This window comes from Pristiophorus japonicus, chromosome 18 (assembly GCF_044704955.1).
Source record: "Pristiophorus japonicus isolate sPriJap1 chromosome 18, sPriJap1.hap1, whole genome shotgun sequence".
NCBI classification, from domain to species: Eukaryota; Metazoa; Chordata; class Chondrichthyes; family Pristiophoridae; genus Pristiophorus; species Pristiophorus japonicus.
Window position 1 is genome coordinate 85,261,229 of NC_091994.1, and position 25,174 is coordinate 85,286,402.

The following is a 25,174-nucleotide window of genomic DNA, read 5'->3' on the forward strand; positions in this document are numbered from 1 at the left end:
GATTGGTGAATTTATCCTTGTGCATCCCCAGTCCCTTCAGCTGGCTATAGCCAAATATACCTTTCAAAACCCAAGTGTGGTGCCACCTAACCACTGCTGGGTGATGAACCTCACCATCTCATAATTCCCATACTTTTAAGTCCCAACAAGGATGCTCAATAAAACATCAATTGGAAATAAAAGCAACACGTCTTAAGCTGGAGAGGGGAAAATAGAAATGTTGCTGAGTTAGGCGCCGAGAGTTTGCTATCAATGGAGTGTTGTTGAAGGCAGTCTCCATGGAAACAGTAAACAAAGAGGCTGAAAGTGACACATTGCAAGTAACACATTGAAAAGTGAGACATTGCAAGTGATACATTGAAAAGTGAGACGCGTGCGTCCGAGTCTGGCTCACACCGCTGGATATGGACACCTCATCAGTTTGCCCTCGACCCCTGGTCGATCGATTTGCCCCCGACCCCCTGGCCACATTGCCCAGCTGGAGAATACAACCACACTATCAAAACAAGGTGTTGCTCGGCAACTGGGCAGAGGAAAGGCTGAAGGTAAGAGTGGAGGAGCCGCGTGGGCTGGAGACAGCTGACTCATGGATAGTTCCATCATGGTGTGGCACTGGGGAGATGGTGGCATCATTATGTCAGCTAAGGCAACATAAGAACATAAGAATTAGGAGCAGGAGTAGGCTATTTGGCCTCTCAAGCCTGCTCCACCATTCAATGAGATCAAGGCTGATCTTCTACCTCAGCTCCCCAAATGCCTTGATTCCTTTATATCCAAAATCCATCGCTCTCTGTCTTGGATACACTCAACGACTGAGCATCCACAGCCCTCTGGGGTAGAGAATTCGAAAGATTCATCACCCTCTGAGTGAACAAGTTTCTCCTCATCACAGCCCTAAATGGCCGACCCCTTATTCTGAGACTGTGACCCCTAGTTCTAGACTCCCCAGCCAGGGGAAACATTCTCCCCGCATCTACCCTGGCAAGGGCCAGAGGGAGATCCCTGGCTGTTGGACAAAAGTCAATTTCCCCTTTAGCTCTGTTGTTTTTGTAATTTGTCCTCTTCCTGAAATGTTCTCCCTTTCCCTGCCTTCCTCTTGTGAAGCTGCTGGGCAGGTTGGGAGACAATCCAAGTGGAATCAGTGCTGGGACCCCAACTATTTGCAATCTATATTAACGACTTGGAAGAAGGGATTGAGTGTAACATAGCCAAGTTTGCTGATGATATAGAGATGGGAGGAAAAGCAATGTGTGAGGAGAACACAAAAAATCTGCAAAAGGACATAGACAGGCTAAGTGAGTGGGCAAGAATTTGGCAGATGGAGTATAATGTTGGAAAGTGTGAGGTCATGCACTTTGGCAGAAAAAAAATCAAAGAGCAAGTTATTATTTAAATGGAGAAAGATTGCAAAGTGCCGCAGTACAGCGGGACCTGAGGGTACTTGTGCATGAAACATAAAAGGATAGTATGCACGTAAAGCAAGTGATCAGGAAGGCCAATGGTATTTTGGCCTTTATTGCAAAGGGGATGGAGTATAAAAGCAGGGAAATCTTGCTACAGTCGGAGAGGCAGGAGTCTGGGAAGCAGCGTCGGTGGAGGCCTATAAAAGGCCCGTCAGCAAGGAGTCCGGAGAGTCGGAGAGGCGGGAGTCCGGGGAGCAGCATTGGCGGAGGCCTATAAAAGGCCCGTCAGCGAGGAGTCCTGGGACTTGGAGAGGTGGGAGTCCGGAGAGCAGCATCGGTAGAGGCCTATAAAAGGCCCATCAGCGATGTTTCTGCGGCCGCAATCGAGACTCCACGATGGTATGTTGCCTCCCTGGTGCAAGGGTCAAGGATGTCTCGGAGCTGCTGCAGGACATTTGAAGAGGAAGGGTGAGCAGCCAGTTGTTGTGGTGCATATAGGTACCAATGATATAGGTAAAAAAACGGGATGAGGTCCTACAAGACGAATTTAGGGAACTAGGAGCTAAATTAAAAAGTAGGACTTCAAGTGCCACGTGCTAGTCAGAGTAGGAATCGCAGGATAGCTCAGATGAATACGTGGCTTGAGGAGTGATGCAGAAGGGAGGGATTCAAATTCTTGGGACATTGGAACCAGTTCTGGGGGAGGTGGGACCAGTACAAACCGGATGGTCTGCACCTGGGCAGGACCGGAACAAAATGTCCTAGGGGAGTGTTTGCTAGTGCTGTTCGGGAGGAGTTAAACTAATATGGCAGGGGGATGGGAACCTATGCAGGGAGACAGAGGGAAGTAGAATGGGGGCAGAAGCAAAAGATAGAAAGAAGAAAAGTAAAAGTGGAGGGCAGAGAAACCCAAGGCAAAAAGCAAAAAGGGCCACATTACAGCAAAATTCTAAAGTGACCAAATTTGTTAAAAAGACAAGCCTGAAGGCTCTGTGCCTCAATGCGAGGAATATTCATAATAAGGTGGATGAATTAACTGCGCGGATAGCTGTTAATGGATATGATGTAATTGGCATCACAGAGGCATGGCTCCAGGGTGACCAAGGCTGGGAACTCAACATCCAGGGGTATTCAACATTCAGGAAGGATAGAGAGAAAGGAAAAGGAGGCGGGGTGGCATTGCTGGTTCAGGAGGAAATTAACGCAATAGTAAGGAAGGACATTAGCTTTGATGATGTGGAATCGGTATGGGTGGAGCTATAGAATAACAAAGGGCAGAAAACGCTAGTGGGAGTTGTGTATAGACCACCAAACAAGAAATTAGGGATGCATGCAATAAAGGTACAGCAGTTATCATGGGCGACTTTAATCTGCATATTGATTGGGCTAACCAAACTGGTAGCAATGCAGTGGAGGAGAATTTCCTGGAGTGTATTAAGGGATGGTTTTCTGGACCAATATGTCGAGGAACCAACTAGAGGGCTGGCCATCCTAGACTGGGTGATGTGTAATGAGAAAGAACTAATTAGCAATCTTGTTGTGTGAGGCCCCTTGGGAAAGAGTGACCATAATATGGTTGAATTCTTTATTAAGATGGAGCATGACTCAGTTAATTCAGAAACTAGGGTCCCGAACTTAAGGAAAGGTAACTTCGATGGTATGAGACGTGAATTGGCTAGAATAGACTGGTGAATGATACTTAAAGGGTTGATGGTGGATAGGCAATGGCAAACATTTAAAGATCACATGGATGAACTTCAACAATTGTACATCCGTGTCTGGAGTAAAAATAAAATGGGGAAGGTGGCTCAACCGTGGCTAACAAGGGAAATTAAGGATAGTGTTAAATCCAAGGAAGAGGCATATAAATTGGCCAGAAAAAGCAGCAAACCTGAGGACTGGGAGAATTTTATAATTCAGCAGAGGAGGACAAAGGGTTTAATTAGGATAGGGAAAATAGAGTATGAGAGGAAGCTTGCTGGGAACATAAAAACTGATTGCAAAAGCTTCTATAGATATGTGAAGAGAAAAAGATTAGTGAAGACAAATGCAGGTCCCTTGCAGTCAGATTCAGGTGAATTTATAATGGGGAACAAAGAAATGGCGGACCAGTTGAACAAATACTTTAGTTCTGTCTTCACGAAGGAAGACACAAATAACCTTCCGGAAATATTAGGGGACCGAGGGTCCAGTGAGAAGGAGGAACTGAAGGAAATCCTTATTCGGCGGGAAATTGTGTTAGGGAAATTGATGAGATTGAAGGCCGATAAATCCCCGGGGCTGATAGTCTGCATCCCAGAGTAATTAAGGAAGTGGCCCTAGAAATAGTGGATGCATTGGTGATCATTTTCCAACAGTCTATCAACTCTGGATCAGTTCCTATGGACTGGAGGGTAGCTAATGTAACACCATTTTTCAAGAAAGGAGAGAGAGAGAAAATGGGGAATTATAGACCGGTTAGCCTGACATCAGTAGTGGAGAAAATGTTGGAATCAATTATTAAAGATGAAATAGCAGCGCATTTGGAAAGCAGTGACAGGATCGGTCCAAGTCAGCATGGATTTATGAAAGGGAAATCATGCTTGACAAATCTTCTAGAATTTTTTGAGGATGTAACTAGTAGAGTGGACAAGGGAAAACCAGTGGATGTGGTGTATTTGGACTTTCAAAAGGCTTTTGACAAGGTCCCACACAAGAGATTGATGTGAAAAATTAATGCACATGGTATTGGGGGTAATGCACTGATATGGATAGAGAACTGGTTGGCAGACTGGAAACAGAGAGTCAGGATAAATGGGTCCTTTTCAGAATGGCAGGCAGAGACTAGTGGGGTGCCGCAGGGCTCAGTGCTGGGACCCCAGCTATTTACAATATACATTAATGATTTGGATGAAGGAATTGAGTGTAATATCTCCAAGTTTGCAGATGACAGTAAGCTGGGTGGCGGTGTGAGCTGTGAGGAGGATGCTAAGAGGCTGTAGGGCGACTTGGACAGGTTAGGCGGTTGGGCAAGCACATGGCAGATGCAATATAATGTGGATAAATTTGAGGTTATCCACTTTTGTGGCAAAAACACGAAGGCAGAATATTATCTGAATGGCGGAAGATTAGGAAAAGGGGAGGTGCAACGGGACCTGGGTGTCATGGTACATCAGTCATTGAAAGTTGGTATGCAGGTACAGCAGGCGGTGAAGAAGGCAAATGGTATGTTGGCCTTCATAGCTAGGGGATTTGAGTATAGGAGCAGGGAGGTCTTACTGCAGTTGTACAGGATCTTGGTGAGGCCTCACCTGGAATATTGTTTTCAGTTTTGGTCTCCTAATCTGAAGAAGGATGTTCTTGCTATTGATGAAGTGCAGCGAAGGTTCACCAGACTGATTCCCGGGATGGCAGCACTGACATATGAGGAGAGATTGGATCGACTGGGCCTTTATTCATTGGAGTTTAGAAGGATGAGAGGGGATCTCATAGAAAAATATAAAATTCTGACGGGACTGGGGAGGTTAGATGCAGGAATAATGTTCTCAATGTTGGGGAAGTCTAAGGATAAGGGGTAAGCCATTTAGGACTGAGATGAGGAGAAACTTCTTCACTCAGAGAGTTGTTAACCTGTGGAATTCTCTACCACAGAGAGTTGTTGTTGCCAGTTCATTGGATATATTCAAGAGGGAGTTAGATATGGCCCTTACGGCTAAAGGGATCAAGGGGTATGGAGAGTGATTTGTCCTTACTATACAGTATAAATGCACACGAGGCCCATGCTTGAGAGAAGGTCAGCCTGTGACCTGTCCTTTATTCCTTAGCACTCAAGTGATGAAGGTGGGTGGAGCTTCCCCTTTTATACCTGAAGGTCCAGGTTAGGAGTGTCTCCCACCTAGTGGTCATTGTTAGGTCAGATTATACATGGGTTACAAAGCTGGATGAATACATGACATCACCTCCCCCCCAAAGTCTTATTGGGATCACAGGTTGAGTCTCTCTGGTGGTTTACACTCTCTTGTAGAGCACCTGAGTTGGGGCTCCGGTTGTTGGGCGCTGGTCTGAGTGTCTGCTGTTTGCGGTGCCTCAGGCCTATCCAGACTGCCCACAGTGATTGGGCTCTCCTCCCTTTGGTTCCAGTGTTCGGTCACTTGTGGTGGAGTGAACTCTACATCATGTTCTTCCTATGCTTCTTCTATGGGATTGCTGAACCTCCTTTTTGTTTGATCCACGTGTTTGCGGCAGATTTGTCCATTGATAAGTTTAAGTACCAGAATCCTATTTCCCTCTTTGGCAATCACAGTGCCTGCGAGCCATTTGGGCCCTGCAGCATAGATGAGGACAAAAACAGGATCATTTACATCAGTACATTGCGCCCTCGCATTCCTATCATGGTAGTCATATTGCGGCTGGCGCCTGCTCTCGACAATTTCTTTCATGGTGGGGTGTATAAGGGATAGCCGGGTTTTGAACGTCCTTTTCATTAGCAGCTCTGTGGGTGGAACCCCTGTGAGCGAGTGTGGTCGAGATCTATAGGTCAACAGGAGGCGTAATAAGCGGCTTTGTCGGGAACCCCCTTGGATTCTGAGCATCCCCTTTTTGATTATCTGCACTGCTCGTTCTGCCTGGCCGTTTGAGGCCGGCTTGAACGGTGCCGTTCTGATATGGTTAATTCCATTGCCTGCCATGAAGTCCTGGAATTCAATGCTTGTGAAGCACGGGTCATTGTTGCTGACCAAGACATCCGGTAGACCGTGGGCGGCGAACATTGCCCATAGACTTTCTACCGTGGCAGAGGCTGTGCTTGAATTTAAAATGACACACTCGATCCATTTGGAGTAGGCGTCAACTACAACCAAAAACATTTTTTCCATGAAAGGACCTGCGTAGTCCACATGGATGCGTGACCAAGGCTTGATGGGCCATGGCCAGGGGCTAAGGGGAGCTTCCCTGGGCGCATTGCCCAGCTAGGCACACGTGTTGCACCTGGGAACACAAAGTTCCAGATCTGCGTCTATCCCTGGCCACCAAACATGTGACCTGGCAATTGCCTTCATCATGACAATGCCCGGATGCTCATTGTGGAGTTCTCTGATGAACACCTCTCTGCCCATCTGGGGCATGACTACACGTTTTCCCCACAGTAGTCAATCGGCCTGAATCGAGAGTTCATCCCTGCGCCTGAGAAATGGTTTAAATTCCTCAAGGCATGCCCTGTACGTGGCTGCCCAGTCCCCATTCAGGACACATTTCTTGACTAGAGACAATAGCGGGTCTCTATTTGTTCAGACTTTAATCTGATGGGCTGTCACGGGTGTGCCTTCGCTTCTGAAAGCTTCAACAGCCATGACCATCTCAGCAGCATGCTCAGTAGCCCCCTCAGTGGTGGCTAGTGGGAACCTGCTGAGTGCATCGGCGCAGTTTTCGGTGCCCGGTCTGTGCCGAATTGTATAGTCATAGGTGGCTAACGTGAGTGCCCACCTCTGTATGCGGGCCGATGCGTTTGCATTTATGGCCTTGTTGTCGGCCAAAAGGGATGTTAGGGGTTTGTGATCTGTCTCCAGCTCAAATTTCCTGCCAAACAGGTACTGGTGCATTTTCTTTACAGCATATACACATGCGAGTGCCTCCTTTTCTACCACCACATAACCCCTTTCTGCCTGGGACAGACTCCTGGAGGCATAAGCTACCGGCTGTAACTGACCCTTGACATTGACATGCTGCAACACACACCCGACCCCATAGGATGACGCATCGCACGTTAACACAAGTTTCTTACATGGGTCATATAGCGTTAACAGATTGTTGGAACATAACAAATTGCGTGCTCTATTAAAAGCCCTTTCCTGGCTGCCCCCCCAGACCCATTCATGACCTTTGCGTAGGAGCATGTGTAGCGGCTCTAGCAGCGTGCTCAATTTGGGAAGAAAGTTACCAAAATAGTTCAGGAGCCACAGGAACGAACGCAGCTCTGTCATGTTACGGGGTCTGGGTGCTCTCTGGATCGCTTCCATCTTGGATGCAGAGGGCTGATCCTGTCTGCTGCTACCCTCATCCCCAGGAATTCTACCTCTGGAGCTAGGAAAACGCACTTCGCTTTTTTCAGTCGCAGCCCTACCCGGTCCAGTCTGCGTAGCTCCTCCTCCAGGTTGTGGAGGTGTTCTTCAGTATCGTAACCCATGATGAGGATGTCGTCCTGAAAAACCACCGTCCCTGGAATCGACTTGAGGAGGCTTTCCATATTTCGTTAAAAGATCGCGGCGGCCGAGCGAATCCCGAACGGACATCTGTTGTACTCAAACAACTCCTTGTGTGTCGTGATGGTGGTCAGCTTCTTCGACTCACTCGGCAGCTCATGGGTCATGTAAGCTGAGGTCAGGTCCAATTTTGAAAAAAGTTTGCCACCGGATGGCGTCGCAAAGAGGTCCTCCGCCCTCGGTAGCGGGTACTGGTCTTGGAGTGACACCCGATTGATGGTGGCCTTGTAATCACCACATATCCTGACCGACCCATCCGCCTTGAGCACCGGCACAATCGGGCTCGCCCAGTCACTGAATTCGACTGGCGAGATGATGCCTTCCCTCAGCAAGCGGTCCAATTCGCCTTCTATCTTTTCCCGCCACGTACGGCACCGCTCTGGCCTTGTGGTGTCCAGCGATTTCTCCCAGCATTCACTTCTGCAATTTCTGCAGGTATTTTGCTCATCTCTGCAAACTCCGGCTGAGTGTGTGCCTCCAAGCCTCCAACATGAGCTGTTGTTTGAAATAAAAGGTCCCTTGCCAGTCGATCGTCCCTGATTGCCCCTGTGACTGTCCTTGAATGCGCCATTAACAGGTGTTGATGCCCCATTACTGGCTGCATTGTCCCTTGCAATGGCGTGAATCGCCGTTCAGCTTGCCATTGTCTCTGTCGAACTCCCCCTCTGGGTTCGACTAAATGTTGGGGCATGCCCGATTGCCCTTGTCTGCCTGGAGAACTGTGTGCTGCTTTAACAATGTTGAATCTCTGTCCCAACCATTCCTTAATACAGTACCTCTCGTCTGTTCTGCTAGTGGCCATGCTCGCGTGGTTTAAATCCCAGTTTCTCGTCGCCATTGATACGTCCTTACTATACAGTATAAATGCACACGAGGCCCATGCTTGAGAGAAGGTCAGTCTGTGACCTGTCCTTTATTCCTTGGCACTCAAGTGATGAAGGTGGGTGGAGCTTCCCCTTTTATACCTGAAGGTCCAGGTTAGGATTGTCTCCCACCTCGTGGTCATTGTTCTCACAGTGTACAACTTAGGTCAGATTATACATGGGTTACAATGCTGGACGAATACATGACAGAGAGAAAGCAGGAAAGGGGTATTGAGGTGAATGATCAACCATGATCTTATTGAATGGTGGTGCAGGCTCAAAGGGCATAATGGCCTACTGCTGCACGTATTTTCTATGTTTCCATGTTTCTACAGCTATACAAAGTATTGGCGAGGCTACACCTGGAATACTGCATGCAGTTTTGGTTTTCATATTTACGAAAAGATATACTTGCTTTGGAGGCAGTTCAGAGAAGGTTCACTTGGTTGATTCTGGGGATGAGGTGTTGACTTATGAGGAAAGGTTGAGTAGGTTGGGCCTCTACTCATTGGAGTTCAGAAGAATGAGAGGTGATCTTATCGAAATGAATAAGATTATGAGGGGGCTTGACAAGGTGGATGCAGAGAGGATGTTTCCACTGATGGGGGAGACGAGAACTAGAGAGCACGATCTTAGAATAAGGGAAGGCCCATTTAAAACAGTGATGAGGAGGAATTCCTTCTCTCAGAGGGTTGTAAATTTCTGGAGTGATAAGGGGATAAGGGGTTATGGGAGCGGGCGGGGAAGTGGAGCTGAGTCCATGATCAGATCAGCCATGATTTTATTGAATGGTGGAGGAGGCTCGAGGAGCCGTATGGCCTATTCCTGCTCCTATTTCTTATGTTCTTATGTTCTTATGTTCTTATGGACATCCTCCGCGAGAGCCCAATTTTCACGCGTAAAGTCCAAGTCAGGAGGGTGTTCAATGGGCGGCCCATAGTGCCTGATCAGGCCAAACATCAAATTACCTTGGAGTGCAGTGACTTGTTGTGGAAGCCATTCTGCTCACAGCAAGATCCACAAACTGCAGTGAGAGGTGTGACCAGTGAATTTGTTTTTAGTGGTATTGGATTTGGGGAAGAATGTTGCCGAATACATCAGCAGAGCTCTTTGCTCTTCAAATTGTGCCATGGGATCTTTACCATCCACCTGAACATTGAGTCGGGACATGGGTTTACCATCCCGTCCAAAGGACAGAACATCCAATGATCTGCCACTTCAGTACCGCAGCGGATTATACACCTGAGTCCTGGTGTGGGACTCAAGCCTTCTGACCCAGAGTGAAATCCATACCAATCTTTTACAGATTCTGTTGAAGTTCAGTTAAAGAAAGAAAGACTTGCATTTATATAGCGGCTTTCACGACCACCGGATGCCCCAAAGCTCTTTACAGCCAATTAAGTATTTTTGATATTAAGGCTGGAGAATGGAACATTTTCCATTTCAAACATTGGGTGTCAGCATTAAACACTCCCAGGTTAGGTGTAGCATCGGTGAGGTGCAGTAAAGCTCCCTACATTGTTCCATCAAGTACTCCCAGCTCACGAACAGCATGGTTTAATTGCAGATTAAAGCTCTTTCTACTCTGCTCCAACAAGGAGTGTCAGTCCAAACCTCAAATGCATCCTTTACTCCACCAGTATGATATTTTCCATGTTCTGCCATCGATCTATGTGATGTTTTCCAGTCTAATTCTAATTTGTGCTAGTATTGTGCTTAGGTCCATTTCCATTCAAAACTGGTTGAGATTGGTCCAAATCCATTCCACCGAGAACTCTTGGACCAGCAGACAGAGAAGACTTTCATAAGAACATAAGAATTAGGAACAGGAGTAGGCCATTCGGCGCCTTGAGCCTGCTCCACCATTCAATAAGGTCATGGCTGATCTTTTACCTCAACTCCACTTTACTGCACTATCCCCATATCCCTTGATTCCCTTAATATCCAAAAATGATATTTTACCATCAGACTAGGAGTAATTGTTGCAAGATCCAATTAGCATTGCCATGTTGTACAACACCACCCTCTACATCACGTGACACATGGAAAAGCAGGGTGACAGTAATTGAAGGTATAAATTCCAGCATTAACATTTGGATGGGAGACATACATAAATATAAACAATAGGAACTTATCAGCCTACTGTGGCGTTGCTCAGTGACAAATTTTTTGAAAAGTTGTGTTTCTTTTCTTGTAGTTGTGTCTCTGCTTGTCTCGTACTCTAACGCTCTGACTGTCTATCACTTGTCCCATTGTCTCCAAATCCGTCCGCTTGTCTCTGATTTCTTCCATTCTCTCTGAACGGTAGATGTTCTCTTTGAAATTAATTAATGTAACTTTGCTGTGATCCAGTTAGAGTTGCTGTGACTATGGCAACTGATGTGAGCATTGCTGCAAGGATATTTTTACACAAAAGTGAACACATATCCGCAAATGTTACTTTAACTGATCTCATTCATAGATATTTTCCCTGCAGTCGTACTGGGAGTTTACTTGATAATGTACAAACCAGTTTAATGGGAGCTTACTGAAATAAATCCTAACAAGCACTCGTTCTACAGAGCTGCGGTCTGTGGTTCGAGGTGAGCGGAGTTCCGAGTCGGAGCCTGGAAAAGATGCGAGGAGACGGCAGGGAAGCGGGGTCTCTTGAAGTGGGTGGAAGTAGCACAGTGTTGGGCAAAGTGAGGCCAGTGATCCAGGGGTGGAGAGGCTGGGTCCAGTGAGCTCTAGGGAATGAAGACCAGAGTCAACAACAACTTGCATTTATATAGCACCTTTAAAATAGCAAAACATCCCAAGGCACTTCACAGGAGAGTCATCAAGCAAAATCTGACCTCAAGGCACATAAAGAGATATTGGGACAGATGGCCAAAAGCTTGGTCAAAGAGGTAGGCTTTAAGGAGCGTCTTAAAGGAAGAGAGAGAGGTAGAGAGGCGGAGAGGTTTAGGAAGTTGTAATGTATTTGCTTCATGGGTTCTTTGCTTAAGAATTCATAGCAACACATTGCTATTAAGAACTAGTTGGTTTATTAGCAAAGGTTTAACAATCACACTACACATTACCAGTTCATCCACCAAGCTCACAACTACCTGCCTCATCGTGGATCCCCTGAACCCAACTGGCTGGGGTTTTAGTGAGTCTTGTGAACATCACGTGACTGGCTAAGCCACTCACAACTCAACAGCTCTACAAATCTGTGAGCATACTCACAACGTGTACATTACACGCCTTTAAAGTAGAAAAGCAACCCAAGGCGCTTCACAGGAGCATCATCAAACAAAATCTGACATCGAGGCACATAAAGAGATATTGGGACAGATGGCCAAAATCTTGGTCAAGGAGGTAGGCTTTAAGTAGCATCTTAAAGGAGGAGAGAGAGGTAGAGAGGCGAAGAGATTTAGGGAGCGAATTCCAGAGTTTAGGGCCTAGGCAGCTGAAGGCACGACCGCCAATGTTGGGGCAATGGAAGTCAACTTGGGAGCATGAGAGGTTGGGTCTTAGGAGCAGGCAAAAATATGGCTACTCTCTGCTTATTTGTTGTGCTTTTTCATCTGGTTGGTCAATGCTGACCATGTGACTGATAACTCCATGTTGTTCTGATGAACCAATCAGCTTGCTCACAGTGATAGTCAAACCACATTTTCTTCAATCCTTATTAGTCAGGAAATTGTGTTAGGGAAATTGATGGGATTGAAGGCCGATAAATCCCCAGGACCTGATAGTCTGCATCCCAGAGTATTTAAGGAAGTGGCCCTAGAAATAGTGGATGCATTAGTGATCATTTTCCAACAGCCTATCGACTCTGGATCAGTTCCTATGGACTGGAGGGTAGCTAATGTAACACCACTTTTTAAAAAAGGAGGGAGAGAGAAAACGGGGAATTATAGACCAGTTAGCCTGACATCGGTAGTGGGGAAAATGTTGGAATCAATTATTAAAGATGAAATAGCAGCGCATTTGGAAAGTAGTGACAGGATCAGTCCAAGTCAGCATGGATTTATGAAAGGGAAATCATGCTTGACAAATCTTCGAGAATATTTTGAGGATGTAACTAGTAGAGTAGACAAGGGAGAACCAGTGGATGTGGTGTATTTGGACTTTCAAAAGTCTTTTGACAAGCTCCCACACAAGAGATTGATGTGCAAAATTAAAGCAATGGTACTGGGGGTAATGTATTGACGTGGATTGAGAACTGGTTGGCAGACAGGAAGCAGAGAGTCGGGATAAACGGGTCCTTTTCAGAATGGCAGGCAGTGACCAATGGGGTGCCGCAGGGCTCAGTGCTGGGACCCCAGCTATTTATAATATACATCAACGATTTAGATGAAGGAATTGAGTGTAATATCTCCAAGTTTGCAGATAACACTAAGCTGGGTGGCAGTGTGAGCTGTGAGGAGATGCTAAGAGGCTGCAGGGTGACCTGGACAGGTTAGGTGAGTGGGCACATGCATGGCAGATGTAGTACAATGTGGATAAATGTGAGGTTATCCACTTTGGAGGCAAAAACATGAAGGCAGAATATTATCTGAATGGCGGCAAATTAGGAAAAGGGGAGGGGCAACGAGACCTGGGTGTCATGGTACATCAGTCAGTGAATGTTGGTATGCAGGTACAGCAGGCGGTGAAGAAGGCAAATGGCATGTTGCCCTTCATAGCCAGGGGATTTGAGTATAGGAGCAGGGAGGTCTTACTGCAATTGTACAGGGCCTTTTTGAGGCTTCACCTGGAATATTGTGTTCAGTTTTGGTCTCCTAATCTGAGGAAGGACATTCTTGCTATTGAGGGATTGCAGCGAAGGTTCACCAGACTGATTCCCGGGATGGCAGGATTGACATATGAGGAGAGACTGGATCGACTGGGCCTGTATTCACTGGAGTTTGGAAGAATGAGAAGGGATTTCATAGAAACATATAAAATTCTGATGGGACTGGACAGGTTAGATGCAGGAAGAATCTTCCCGATGCTGGGGAAGTCCAGGACCATTGGTCACAGTCTAAGGATAAGGGGTAAACCATTTAGTACCGAGATGAGGAGAAACTTCTTCACTCAGAGAATTGTGAACCTGTGGAATTCTCTAATGCAGAGAGTTGTTGATGCCAGTTCGTTAGATATATTCAAGAGCGAGTTAGATATGGCCCTTATGGCTAAAGGGATCAAGAGCTATGGAGAGAAAGCAGGAAAGGGGTACTGAGGTGAATGATCAGCCATGATCTTATTGAATGGTGGTGCAGGCTCGAAGGGCCGAATGGCCTACTCCTGCACCTAATTTCTATGTTTCTATAATTCTATGTTTCAATTATATAGATGTTTTTGCTGTACAATTTCACTCTCTTTGTCTTTTGTTGATACTCAAAACATTGTTTTTCTTTCTGATTGTGGTATCTATTTGAGATTTTATATCAAACTACTTAAAGTACTTGTGATGATCACAACTACTAATCACAAACTCTCTCTTCCGTTTACCAAACTCCCTCTCAGCTTGTTACTGTATCCGGGATCCCACACATCGAATATAATGTGTTGCTCTGGTGTTATAAGGGAACAGGACATTGGACAATGAGGGGGTAACTCCTGGCCAATTATATCCATTATTAGGAAGGTTAAGAAGGCGTATGGAATGCTTGCCTTTATTAGTAGAGGCATGGAATACAAGAGCAAGGAGGTTATGCTTGAACTGTATAAAACACTGGTTAGGCCGCAGCTGGAGTACTGTGTGAAGTTCTGGTCACCACATTACAGGAAAGATGTGATTGCACTGGAAAGGGTGCAGAGGAGATTTACAAGAATGTTGCCTGGACTGGAGAATTTTGGCTATGAGGAAAGATTGGAGATGCTGGGTCTGTTTTCTTTGGAACAGAGGAGGCTAAGGGGAGATCTGATTGAGGTGTATAAAATTATGAGGGGCCTGGGTAGAGTGGATAGGAAGGACCTGTTTCCCTTGCCGGAGGGGTCAACAACCAGGAGGCATAGATTCAAAGTAATTGGGGGAGGTTTAGAGGAGATATGAGGGGAAATTTATTCACCCAGAGGGTGGTGGGGAACTCACTGCCTGAAGCCCTCACCATATTTAAAAAATACTTGGATGTACCGTAACCTACAGGGCTACGGACCAAGAGCTGGAAAGTGGGATTAGGCTGGATAGCTCTTGGTCGGCCAGCATGGACACGATGGGCCGAAATGGCCTCCTTCCCTGCTGTAAATTTCTATGATTCTATGATTCTATCACTACAGTTTGTAGCGATCTAGAAACTGATAAGGTTGGAATCTTTCTCAACTGAGAAAGTCAGATAAATGCAATGATATTTTGGTGCTTTCATTAGTTTTGTACAAGTAACATTTCCTCAGCAAAATGATTGAAATCATTCTTTAACTCACATTCCAAAGCCCAATCATAGGGCCCAAGTTTGCCCCCACGCTTAGAACGGCGCAACTCCATGAGCGCCGACTTTTTAGAACAAAAACCGCGCCTAAAACTTACCTTGGTATTCTCCCCGCTGCTGAAACATGGCAGGCCCTTGGTGCAGCGCAGCACAAGCTGTGGGGGAGTGGAGCCAGGTCCCGGCGCTGAAAATAGTGCCGGGACCTCTGCACATGCGCGATAGAGTGCGCGCGCATGTGCAGTAGCTCCAGGCCGCTGAGGCTGCGTGTGAGGGGCCCAAAGCACGCCGTCCCTAGCCCTGGCCGAATGGGTTCACTGGGGCGATAAAGATCGGACTGGGCCTCCTTCCTCTTTACCTTCAGCTCCTGCTCCGCCTCCCCACCCCCCCACTCCCATTCAGGTCCGCTCCCGCTCCCGCTCCCCCTCCCCCCGTCCCCCGTTCAGGTCCGCTTCCGCTCCCGCTCCCCCCCCCCCCATTCAGGTCCGCTCCCACTCCGGCTCCCCCCCTCCTCTTCTCCCCCCCCTCCTCTCCTCTCCCCCCTCCTCTCCCCTCCCTCCCCTTCCCTCCCCCCTCCTCTTCCCCTCTCCCTCCCCCTCTTCCCTCCCTCCCTCCCTCCTCTTGCTCCCCTTCGTCTTCCTCCCCCCCTTCTCTTCCTCTTCCTCCCCCTCCTCTCCCTCCCCCCTTCCTCCCCCCACCCCTTGTTGTCAGAAACACAGAGAGACACTGACAGACAGAGAGAGAGACACTGACAGAGAGAGAGACAGAGACACTGGGGGGGCCCATCCCAGCACGTTGTTGGAGGGCTCCCGGTGCTGCAGTCGGTGAGTAGAAACTTAATTTTTTATTTATTGATTTGTTAATTTTTTGTTATTTTTAATTTTTTAAATTTATTTTGATTGATTTATTGGTTGATTTATTGATTTATTTATCATTTATTATTGATGATGGCTCTTTATTTGTAAAAGTGAAGTGTTTCATGTTGGTAACTGTCCCTCCACCGCCAACCCCCATTTCTCGTTCCCTACGCCTGATTTCTAAGTGTTTTTCTGAGCATACAAAAATCTACACTTACTCCATTCTAAGTTAGTTTGGAGTAAGTTTTCGCCGCTTAAACTTGCAAAACAGGCGTAAGTGGCCGGACACGCCCCCTTTTGAAAAAAATATCTGTTCTAAATGGAACTATTCTAACTCACTAGAACTGGAGCAAACTAAATGCCGAGAATTGCAATTTCTAAGATGCTCCATTCTAAACTAGTTGCTCCAAAAGAATAGGAGCAACTCAGGCTGAAACTTGACACCATTGATTCTCTTCCATCTCTGCTCAAGTTCTTTCCAAGCTCATCAGATCTCAAGCAGGGTTTGTGTGACTGTGTGGATGTGTGTGTGTGTGTGTGGCGGGGGGGGGGGGGGGGGCGGTGTGTGTGCGTGGGTGAGTGTGTGTGGGTGTGTGTGTGTAGGTGTGTGTGTGTAGGTGTGTGGGTGTGTGTATGTGTGTGTGTGTGTGGGGTGAGTGTGTGTATGTGTGTATGTGGGGTGAGTGTGTGTGAGTATGTGAGGTGAGTGTGTGTGAGTGTGTGGGGTGAGTGTGTGTATGTGTGTGTGGGGGATGTGTGTTAGGTGAGTGTGTGTGTGTGTGTGGGGGGGGATGTGTGTGTATGTGTGTGTGGGGGATGTGTGTGTAGGGTGAGTGTGTGTGTGGGGTGAGTGTGCGTATGTGTGAGTGTGTGGGGTGTGTGTAGGTGTGTGGGTGTGTATGTGTGTGTGTGTGGGGTGAGTGTGTGTGAGTGTGTGGGGTGGGTGTGTGTATGTGTTTGTGGGGTGAGTGTGTGTCAGTGCTTGGGCTGAGTGTGTGTATGTGTGTGTGGGGTGGGTGTGTGTATGTGTGTGTGGGGTGGGTGTGTATGTGTGTGTGGGCTGAGTGTGTGTATGTGTGTGTGGGATGGGTGTGTATGTGTGTCGGGTGTGTGTACACTCTGGGTGAGGACAGGTTTGGGCTCAGCTGTGATGAGGGAATCGGAGAGACAAATACAAGTTGTGGAGTATTTTACAGGTGTGATCAAGTCTTGAGAATCTGTCATAGTCAGATACGCATGCAAAAATTATTTATTTTTTTCCCATTTTTCTCCCCCTCCTCTCCTGATGATGCTGTTACTGTTCCATCCAAACCATCAGCCATAGGGACCATAAACACAAGATAGTCACTAATAGATCCAATAAGGAAATCAGGAGCAACTTCTTTACTCAGAGAGTGGTGAGAATATGGAATTCACTGTCACAGGGAGTGGTCGAGGCGACGAGAATAGATACATTTAAGGGGAAGGTAGATACACATGAGGGTGAAAGGAATAGGAGGTTATCTTGATAGGTTTGGATGAAGTAAACTGAGAGGAGATTTGTGTGGAGCATAAACACCAGTATAGACCAGTTGTGCTGAATGAGCTGATTCTGGGATGTAAAAGTCAATGGGCTAGAACCTTCACTTTTGAGCTTATTGCCCCAAAATAGGCGTTATTTATGGCGTGGGCATTAAAAAAGTTTTCAGATCGTTGGCTTTTCACCCATTCTCAAAACACCTAGTTTACATTTTTGAAAATGGGCGTTACCGAGAGTGATATCAAACAGACGGTAGCATTACATTTTTCTGACCTTTTGCCGTAAAGTGTGGCCGTCCTTAGCGATGGCATGGCAATGCTCGATTCCCACAATTCAGGAGGTCAAGGGTCACTATGACATGCGCAGAAGAGGAGACAGAGAGAGAGGGAGCTGAGAGGGACTGAAGGCGTGGCTGGGTGTGGTATGGCTGCTTTGGGCAGAAGGAGAGAGACTTTAGAGCTTCACAGCAAGTAGGCAAACAATAACCAGCCACATATTTGACCGAATTTGCCTGATAATGGAGGGAGAGAAGGAGGCATCACAGCACGCTGTGGAGACTGACGTTGGAGAGAGCAGTGAGGTGAGAGAGGAGCACATTGGAGGCCACAAAAGAGCCAGGAGGTTCTCAGAAGAGGCAAATGCCTCCCTCCTGCAGGAGGTCGAGTCAGGCTGGGGTGATCTGACACAGGGAGGGCGTGGGAAGCCCACGCGAAAGGCATACCAGAGGATATAGACCGAGATAGCAGAGGTGGTCTCGTCGGCGACCAACGAGGTGCGTGAGGGCAACCAATGCCGCAAACGATGGAACGACCTTGTGGGATCCACAAGAGTAAGTATTACATTGATTTACTTGTACTTACGTATTTATATAATTTGATTTGTTACAGTCATGAGTGATTATCAGCAGATGTGAGGTCTTGCACTTTTACCGGGTATGTTTTACTCAAAGCCTGCAGTGACAGTGTACGTCTTTAGGTAAAGAATGATAATAATCATAATAATCATGATTACATCTGTCGGTTATGTGTTGTATCAGTGTCTGTGACAGTACCTAGCAATGATATCACACAATGATCTCATGCCATGTCATCCTGTCACCTTTTACAGAAGAAGTTATCGACGAAGAGGTCCATGCAGAGGCAAATGGGTGGGGGGCCACCAGTCCCCAGCGATATCACTGACATGGAGGAGCGAGTGCTAGCCCCGGACAGCCACGGATGCACCTGCAGACCCTGAAGTGATGCCACGTGAGTAAAGCTTAAACCATTGCGTGATGTAAAATCAATAGATGCCACACCAACTCATATCCGACCAATCATATATGATAGATGATCTCGAAAAGTGTCATAGAAATAATGCTGGCCTAATGAAAATCATTGCAATCTACAATGTTTTGATGGTCATGAAATGTGATGTCTGCGATGATTTTGAGAGCGGTGGTGCTTTTGTCGTGCACATGCTGTGTGTAAAGCTACAACGCACCTTGTCACCCTAACACCTCCTTCTCCTCTAACAACCTAATTTGTGTCTTGCAGCTCAGCCAGCAGCGCAGCCCCAGGCAAGGCCACAGAGGCCAGAAGGTGGGGGCGATCCTACTACATCTGGTGCTGAGGAGCTCCGATTGTCGCCCGTCAATCCACTGGGTCTGTTTTGACGGCTGAGAGCCCGGACTTTGAAGAACCTGCATCACCACGCTCCAGAATCCATTCCACCCCAAGGCCATTTATTGGTCCTCGGTCATTCCCACCTCCACTCTGAAGGTGCCGACCCCAAACTACTCTCCCCAGGATGGCGCTGACCCCGCGGATGTCTCTTGGACGTGGCAGGTCTGCTCCATGACAGCGGAGAGATGGTTCAGTTGTCCAGGAGGACTGTAGACATTGGTGACCAGCTCATCGAAGCTTTGGGGGACATATCCCGACCTGGCCACCATGTCCGAGTACATTCCACGCATGGCAGAGTCCCTGGATGCGATAGCCAGGAACACTGCTGCCACAACCCTCCCGGTGGTCCTAGAGCGCGGCACTCCACCCCTAGGTTCCGCACCACCACTGCGAACGACAGATGCGAGCAAGGACCAAGATCCTGCTTCTGCATCAGAGAAAGTTGCCCCCAATGAGGCACCACCTGAGGAGCTCCTCGGCCAGGCGAGGAGGGGAAGGGGTAGAGGTGGGGAGAAGAAAAAGAGGGGGGAAGGAAAGTGAGGTGCATGTGCACAGGTGATGGCTGTATTATATCGCCATCTGGGTGTATGCAATTTGTTGCAATGTACGGGGGCTGGGGACCACGCTCCTGCTTTGCCTTTGTATTCTGTGTTGCTGGACATGTTGACCATGTGATTTATGTCAATGGTGAAAAAAGTGGGATGTGGGCAGGGGTTGGGTGTTATTGGCTGTGTTACTTATGATTTCAGACCAATGTTGGTATTAAACTTTTGTTATTGAACATAACCTTGTTGCGCATTGTCTCAGATAGCTGGACCATTACACACTGGTGATTCCTTACCGTGAAAGGGTTAAATACAACTTAACATCAATCAACGTAAACTTTAACTGGCACCAAGATGATGGGCACCATTGATGCCTGAGCTGCACGCACACAGCAGTGTGTCAGCATTGTCACTCACATCAGCGCTCTTTCAGGCAAATCTTTCCAATATCAGCTCTTCCCGTAAGAGTGGGATTTAACAAATGCCAGCCATACTGCTGGCGTCCGTCCCGGTTAGTTCCACTTTTTGTGGCCGTTTTTTTGAGCGGGCGATATTCTGGGTGAGATGTGTGCGAGGGGGTGAAATTGACGGTGGGCAATCTCCATGGCCGCTAGTGAGATAAATATGCACTTTACGACAAAAAACAGTCACTGGACGTTATTATTGAATCTTGGCGTTAATTCCGTGAGGAAAGTAACGCTGGGCGATAATATGGGCCTTGAAATCTGCTGATTTCTCCCCAAAAAAGTGGGTGGGTGGTAACATTTTTTCTCGCCGTTAAGCCCATTGGGAAAATAACACTCGGTGATAAGTCTCCTAAAAAAGCCCGTCAGTTCCCATTTTGTGCCAAAATGCGATATCTGGGCGTTAAACGTCATTTTAGTGGTTAAATGGGCATTAAGTAGGCGTTAAGCAGGCAAAAAAAGTGGAGATTCTAGCCCAATGTAACACTGAATTCTGATGCTGCAATGGCTATTCTTCATTGTGAGCCCTCACCGTGAGTCTCAGTAGCTATTCCAGCATGGATAGCATCACCGCCAAATGCAGTTGTGTCCTCATTCAACATCCACGCAGCAAGAGTCCACAGATCGTAATCAGGAGCTGTCACATTGAATAATTTTAACCCTCCCTAGCCTGCTGGGCACTGAGGTCTTTATTGCCCAACACTAATTGACCGTGAAATGTTGGTGGTGGGCCTTCTTCTTAAACCGCTGCAGTCCGTGTGGTGAAGGTGCTCCCACAGTGCTGTTCGGGAGAGAGTTCCAGGATTTTGACAAGGAACAGCAGTCCAAGTCAGGATGGTGTGTGACTTGGAGGGGAACTTGGAGTTGGTGGTGTTCCCATGCACCTGCTGCCCTTGTCCTTCTAGGTGGTAGAGGTCACGTTTGGGAGGTGCTGTTGAAGAAGCCTTGGCGAGTTGCTGCAGTGCATCTTGTAGATGGTACACACTGCAGCCACGGTGCGCCGGTGGTGGAGGGAATAGATTTTGAAGGTGGTGGATGGGCTGCCGATCAAGCGGGCTGCTTTGCCATTTGTTTACTTCCAATGTAGATCTTCACTGTAACGTGTATTTCCTTTGGTTCTCGCAGTTCATCAAAGGGGATTGCTTCGGGACCACTACATACCGAGCCCACTACAAGCCGTACCCAAACGCGTTGCCAGAGACCAGAGAGAAACTTTGGATACAGAAAAAACATCAGGTGAGGGGGACGGCAGGGCAAGGGTCCCCCGGGGAAGGAATGCTCACTGGCACCAACAAAGTCTTTTCTGAACCCTGGTAATCGTACTCATTGCAAGGGGGATGGAGTATAAAAGTAGGGGAGTCTTGCTACAACTTTACAGGGCATTGGTGAGACCACACCTAGAGTACTGCATACAGTTTTGGTCTCCGTATTTAAGGAGGGATATACTTGCATTGGAGACAGTTCTGAGAAGGTTCACTAGGTTGATTCCTGAGATAAAAGGGTTGTCTTATGAAGAAAGGTTGAGCAGGTTGGGCCTATACTCATTGGAGTTTAGAAGACTGAGCGGTGATCTTATTGAAACATATAAGATTCTGAGGGGGCTGGACAGGGTAGATGCAGAGAGGATGTTTCCCCTCGTGGGTGACAAACACACACTAGTACGACATCACTAACAAACACACTTTATAAGATGGCTCCAATACATCATGTGACTTTTATTGTATTGACATCAGCAGTTGCATTACCACAGTAGGCCACGAGGTGGAGCTCTATAATACACAATGAAACTATTGATTATAAATGGATGGTATCATGAACGTGTCCCTCAAAATATTAGATTAAAATCCTGGAATCCCATGTAATAAAGACTTGATTTGATTTATTCAGTTGTTGTAAACCAGGAGCCCGTGTGTATGATTCATTTATTCTCAGACAGTGCTTGAACAAGAAGTGATCCTAAATAGGTTGCCTTATTTTTTTAGGGTCTACCTCTTTCAGTATTATTCTCTCATCACAACATTCCACGCTCCTGGTATCTCGTTACCGAGTACGATGAAATTATAAACAGACGCCCAAACCCGTGTTTGCCTCCACTCCGCTCGTGGAATATAAGAAAGCAAGGCTGGCTCCCAGAACGTTCAGACCATCCAGTAATAGGTGTGTATGTCGATACATTTGCAGATATAGTGATGCCAATTTTCTCCCCTTTTTTGTCTCCTTCCGCCTCTGACGATATCTTGGCAGGGTATGGTTTGCGGGCATCAGCAACTCTCTGGTGCCTTACCTAAATGATCTTTCATCAATTAGGAGTATCGGCAGTCTATTCCTCCATGGGAGGGTGTCGTAATCAGTCCTGATCTCATTTGCCATTCATAATGTGAGTGTTTCAGCAGAGGTCACTGGATAATGATCAGAAGCTGAGAAATACTGACTGATACACCACTTGCCAGTCCAGGGCTGTTCAACTATTTTAGTTGTGCACTTTAAACAAATGCCTCCTGCAAGGGGGGGGTCACACTCCAAAATACATTTGTTTTTCTGGTGCCCCCCTTTGTTTTTGGGTGTTTTTTTTTTCTAGTGCACTAAAAAGATAAATTATACAAGTGCCCCCCTGGCTAAAAAGGGGGGGGGCACTAAAACCGGCAAATTAAACCAATTAAACTTTAAACTTAAATGATCAAATTAAAATTTGGTTGCCGGGGGTGATGATGCACTCCAGTCCCTCCGGCGCCCACTTCTCGCGGAAGGCCGCGAGCGTACCGGTGGACACCGCGTGCTCCATCTCCAGGGACACCCTGGCTCGGGTGTAACCGCGGAAGAGAGGCAGGCAGTCGGGCTGAATGACCCCCTCGACCGCCCGACTGCCTGGACCGGCTGATGGCCCCCTTGGCCATGCCCAGGAGGAGGCCCTCGGACCTGCCCGCTCCTCTCCACACAGGGTGCCCAAAGAACAGGAGTGTAGGACTGGTACAACCAGAATTTGAGGAGCAGCGCAGGGCTGTTTAGGCCCCACTTTGCTGCCCCAGCTGAGATCAGTTAACTCCGCAAGGATTAAACCTGGGACCATCTGGTCTGGCTTCTTGCGCATCCCCAATTTTCTTCTCCCCTCCGTGCCTTCAGCTGCCATGGCCCTAAGGTCCGGAACTCCCTCCCTAAACCTCTCCATCTCTCGACCTCTCTCTCCTCCTTTAAGACACACCTTAAAATCTACCTGTTTGATGAAGCTTTTGGTCCTAAATATCTTCTGACATGGCTCAATGTCAATGTTTGTTTGATAACATGCCTATAAAGCGCCTTGGAATGTTTTACTATGTTACAGGTACTATATAAGTGCTTGTTGTTGTTGTTGTAACTCAGAGACTTCTCGTATCTGTTTTCTTTCAGCTCCTCCTACAAATTTTGGCCTCTTGGAGGAGAAAATGCTTAAATTGAAGAGGTGGAACCAGCGCCACCACAATATGTACGAGAGTATCTACACTGTCTCCTATGGTCCCAATTCCCTTACTCCACAAAGGCCCTAAACTGCCAACAATAATCCCACCATGCCCATGCCAAAACAGGATGAAAAATTGCGCCAGGTTTCCTTAACCAGGCCTGACATCATGGCAAGGCGTGACAATATGTCTAGCCGCGTGCCTTCACTGGCATGTGGCGTGCTGGGGACACCGTATCAGGTTTGTCTGATCATGACAGAATGACCCTGTGGAGGAAATTCATTGACACCTAGCAATAGAATTATAACAAATCCTCTCAAGTAATAAACCTTTGCTTTATGTAATCTGTGCTGTGTCTTTGTCTTTCCATCTCTCTGCTTGAATGGGGAATGTGAGAACTTTGTCATCTTTAACTTTACCCCTCAGTTTTCTCCTTCCTTTCCCAAATATGCTGACTCTTGCTAGACTAGAAACCCTTTGGTATCTTGTCCAAGCGGCCGTTCCTGATGTGCGAACCTATCCAGTTGGTAAGCGCGGGCTATTCGGTCATGGGGGGGAGGGGGGGCGGGTGCTCACAGGACTGAGCCAGTGAGGAGAAATTTCTGCAGCTGCAGTTCCCACCCCAGATCAGCATCCAGTGACACCCTGTTACAAAGTGCATCTATTTGGGCATTGGTTGAGGACAGGATTATGCACAGCTGTGATGCTAGCCATGGTCAAATAGCTGTCTAACACTCATTGCCTCCATGGGTGCTGGAGCCTTCAGCCAGTGATGCTGTCTGTTCTATGAAAATCTCTGCCAAAAACTCCTCCACCTCACCACATCTCTTCCCACCAAATAGTATTTTTAAAACCTGCCTCTTCAACCTCACCTTCAGTTCCCTCCCCTACCCCTTCCCCCAAATGCAGTCTGAATGCTTCTCCTCTCATGAAGAATGTTGGGATATTTTGCTGTATCGAAAGTGTATATATATTTTTTTATTCCTTTCCGGGATGTGGGTGTCGTTGGCAAGACCAGCATTTAGTGCCCATCCCTAATTGCCCTTGAGAAGATGGTGGTGAGCCTCCTTCTTGAGCCATTGCAGTCCATGTGGTGAAGGTGCTGTTAGGGAGGGAGTTCCATTATTTTGACCCAGCGACGATGAAGGAACGACAATATATTTCCAAGTCAGGATGGTGCGTAACTTGGAGAGGATACTTGGAGGTCATGGTGTTCCCATGCACCTGCTGCCTTTGATCTTCTAGGTGGTAGAGGTCACATGTTTGGGAGATGAAGCCGAAGAAGCTGTCGAAGCCATTGTATAAGTTGTTGTCTGATGATGTGAATGGTGCTATATAAATGCAAGCTCCATTCTAGGCCCACAAATCTGTGCTTGGCTGGAGTACTGGAAGATGGTACAATGGGACTTCACTCAAAATATTAGTTTCTATTTTCTCTCTTCAAATACTAACATACTTGTTGCATGTTTCCTATTTTTGATTTACATTATTGTTATTATTGTTAATATTGATATGTAATTACCAATTTGTCCAGCAGAGGGACCTAAGTTGGTGTAACTTATGGTCAATATGGATGAGACAAGCTTGAGAATCTATTGTAACAAAGGCGGTCATCCTACAAATGGTGATCTTTGCATGGAATCCCATTTGTATACACCACCACTGTTGTAATCACCAAAGGCATGTGTAATATTTCTATGAGAATCAGACCAATACTGTTTGAGAACACATGCTCAACATGACGTCAGCATTGTCCATCCAACCACCACTCGACACCTGCCCTGATATCTCCTCAGGTATGGTTTACTGGCT

At 47.1% G+C, this 25,174-nt stretch overlaps 1 protein-coding gene across 1 annotated transcript; it reads left to right on the forward strand.

Annotated features, from left to right (window-relative positions):
• The first annotated feature begins 404 nt into the window (after positions 1–404).
• cfap107 (cilia and flagella associated protein 107) lies at positions 405–24,667 on the forward strand. Its single transcript, XM_070860719.1, is given in 5 exon segments — positions 405–545; positions 21,054–21,164; positions 21,911–22,085; positions 23,313–23,602; positions 24,608–24,667. Coding segments are annotated over 5 exon segments (777 nt in total).
• Positions 24,668–25,174: the final 507 nt, after the last annotated feature.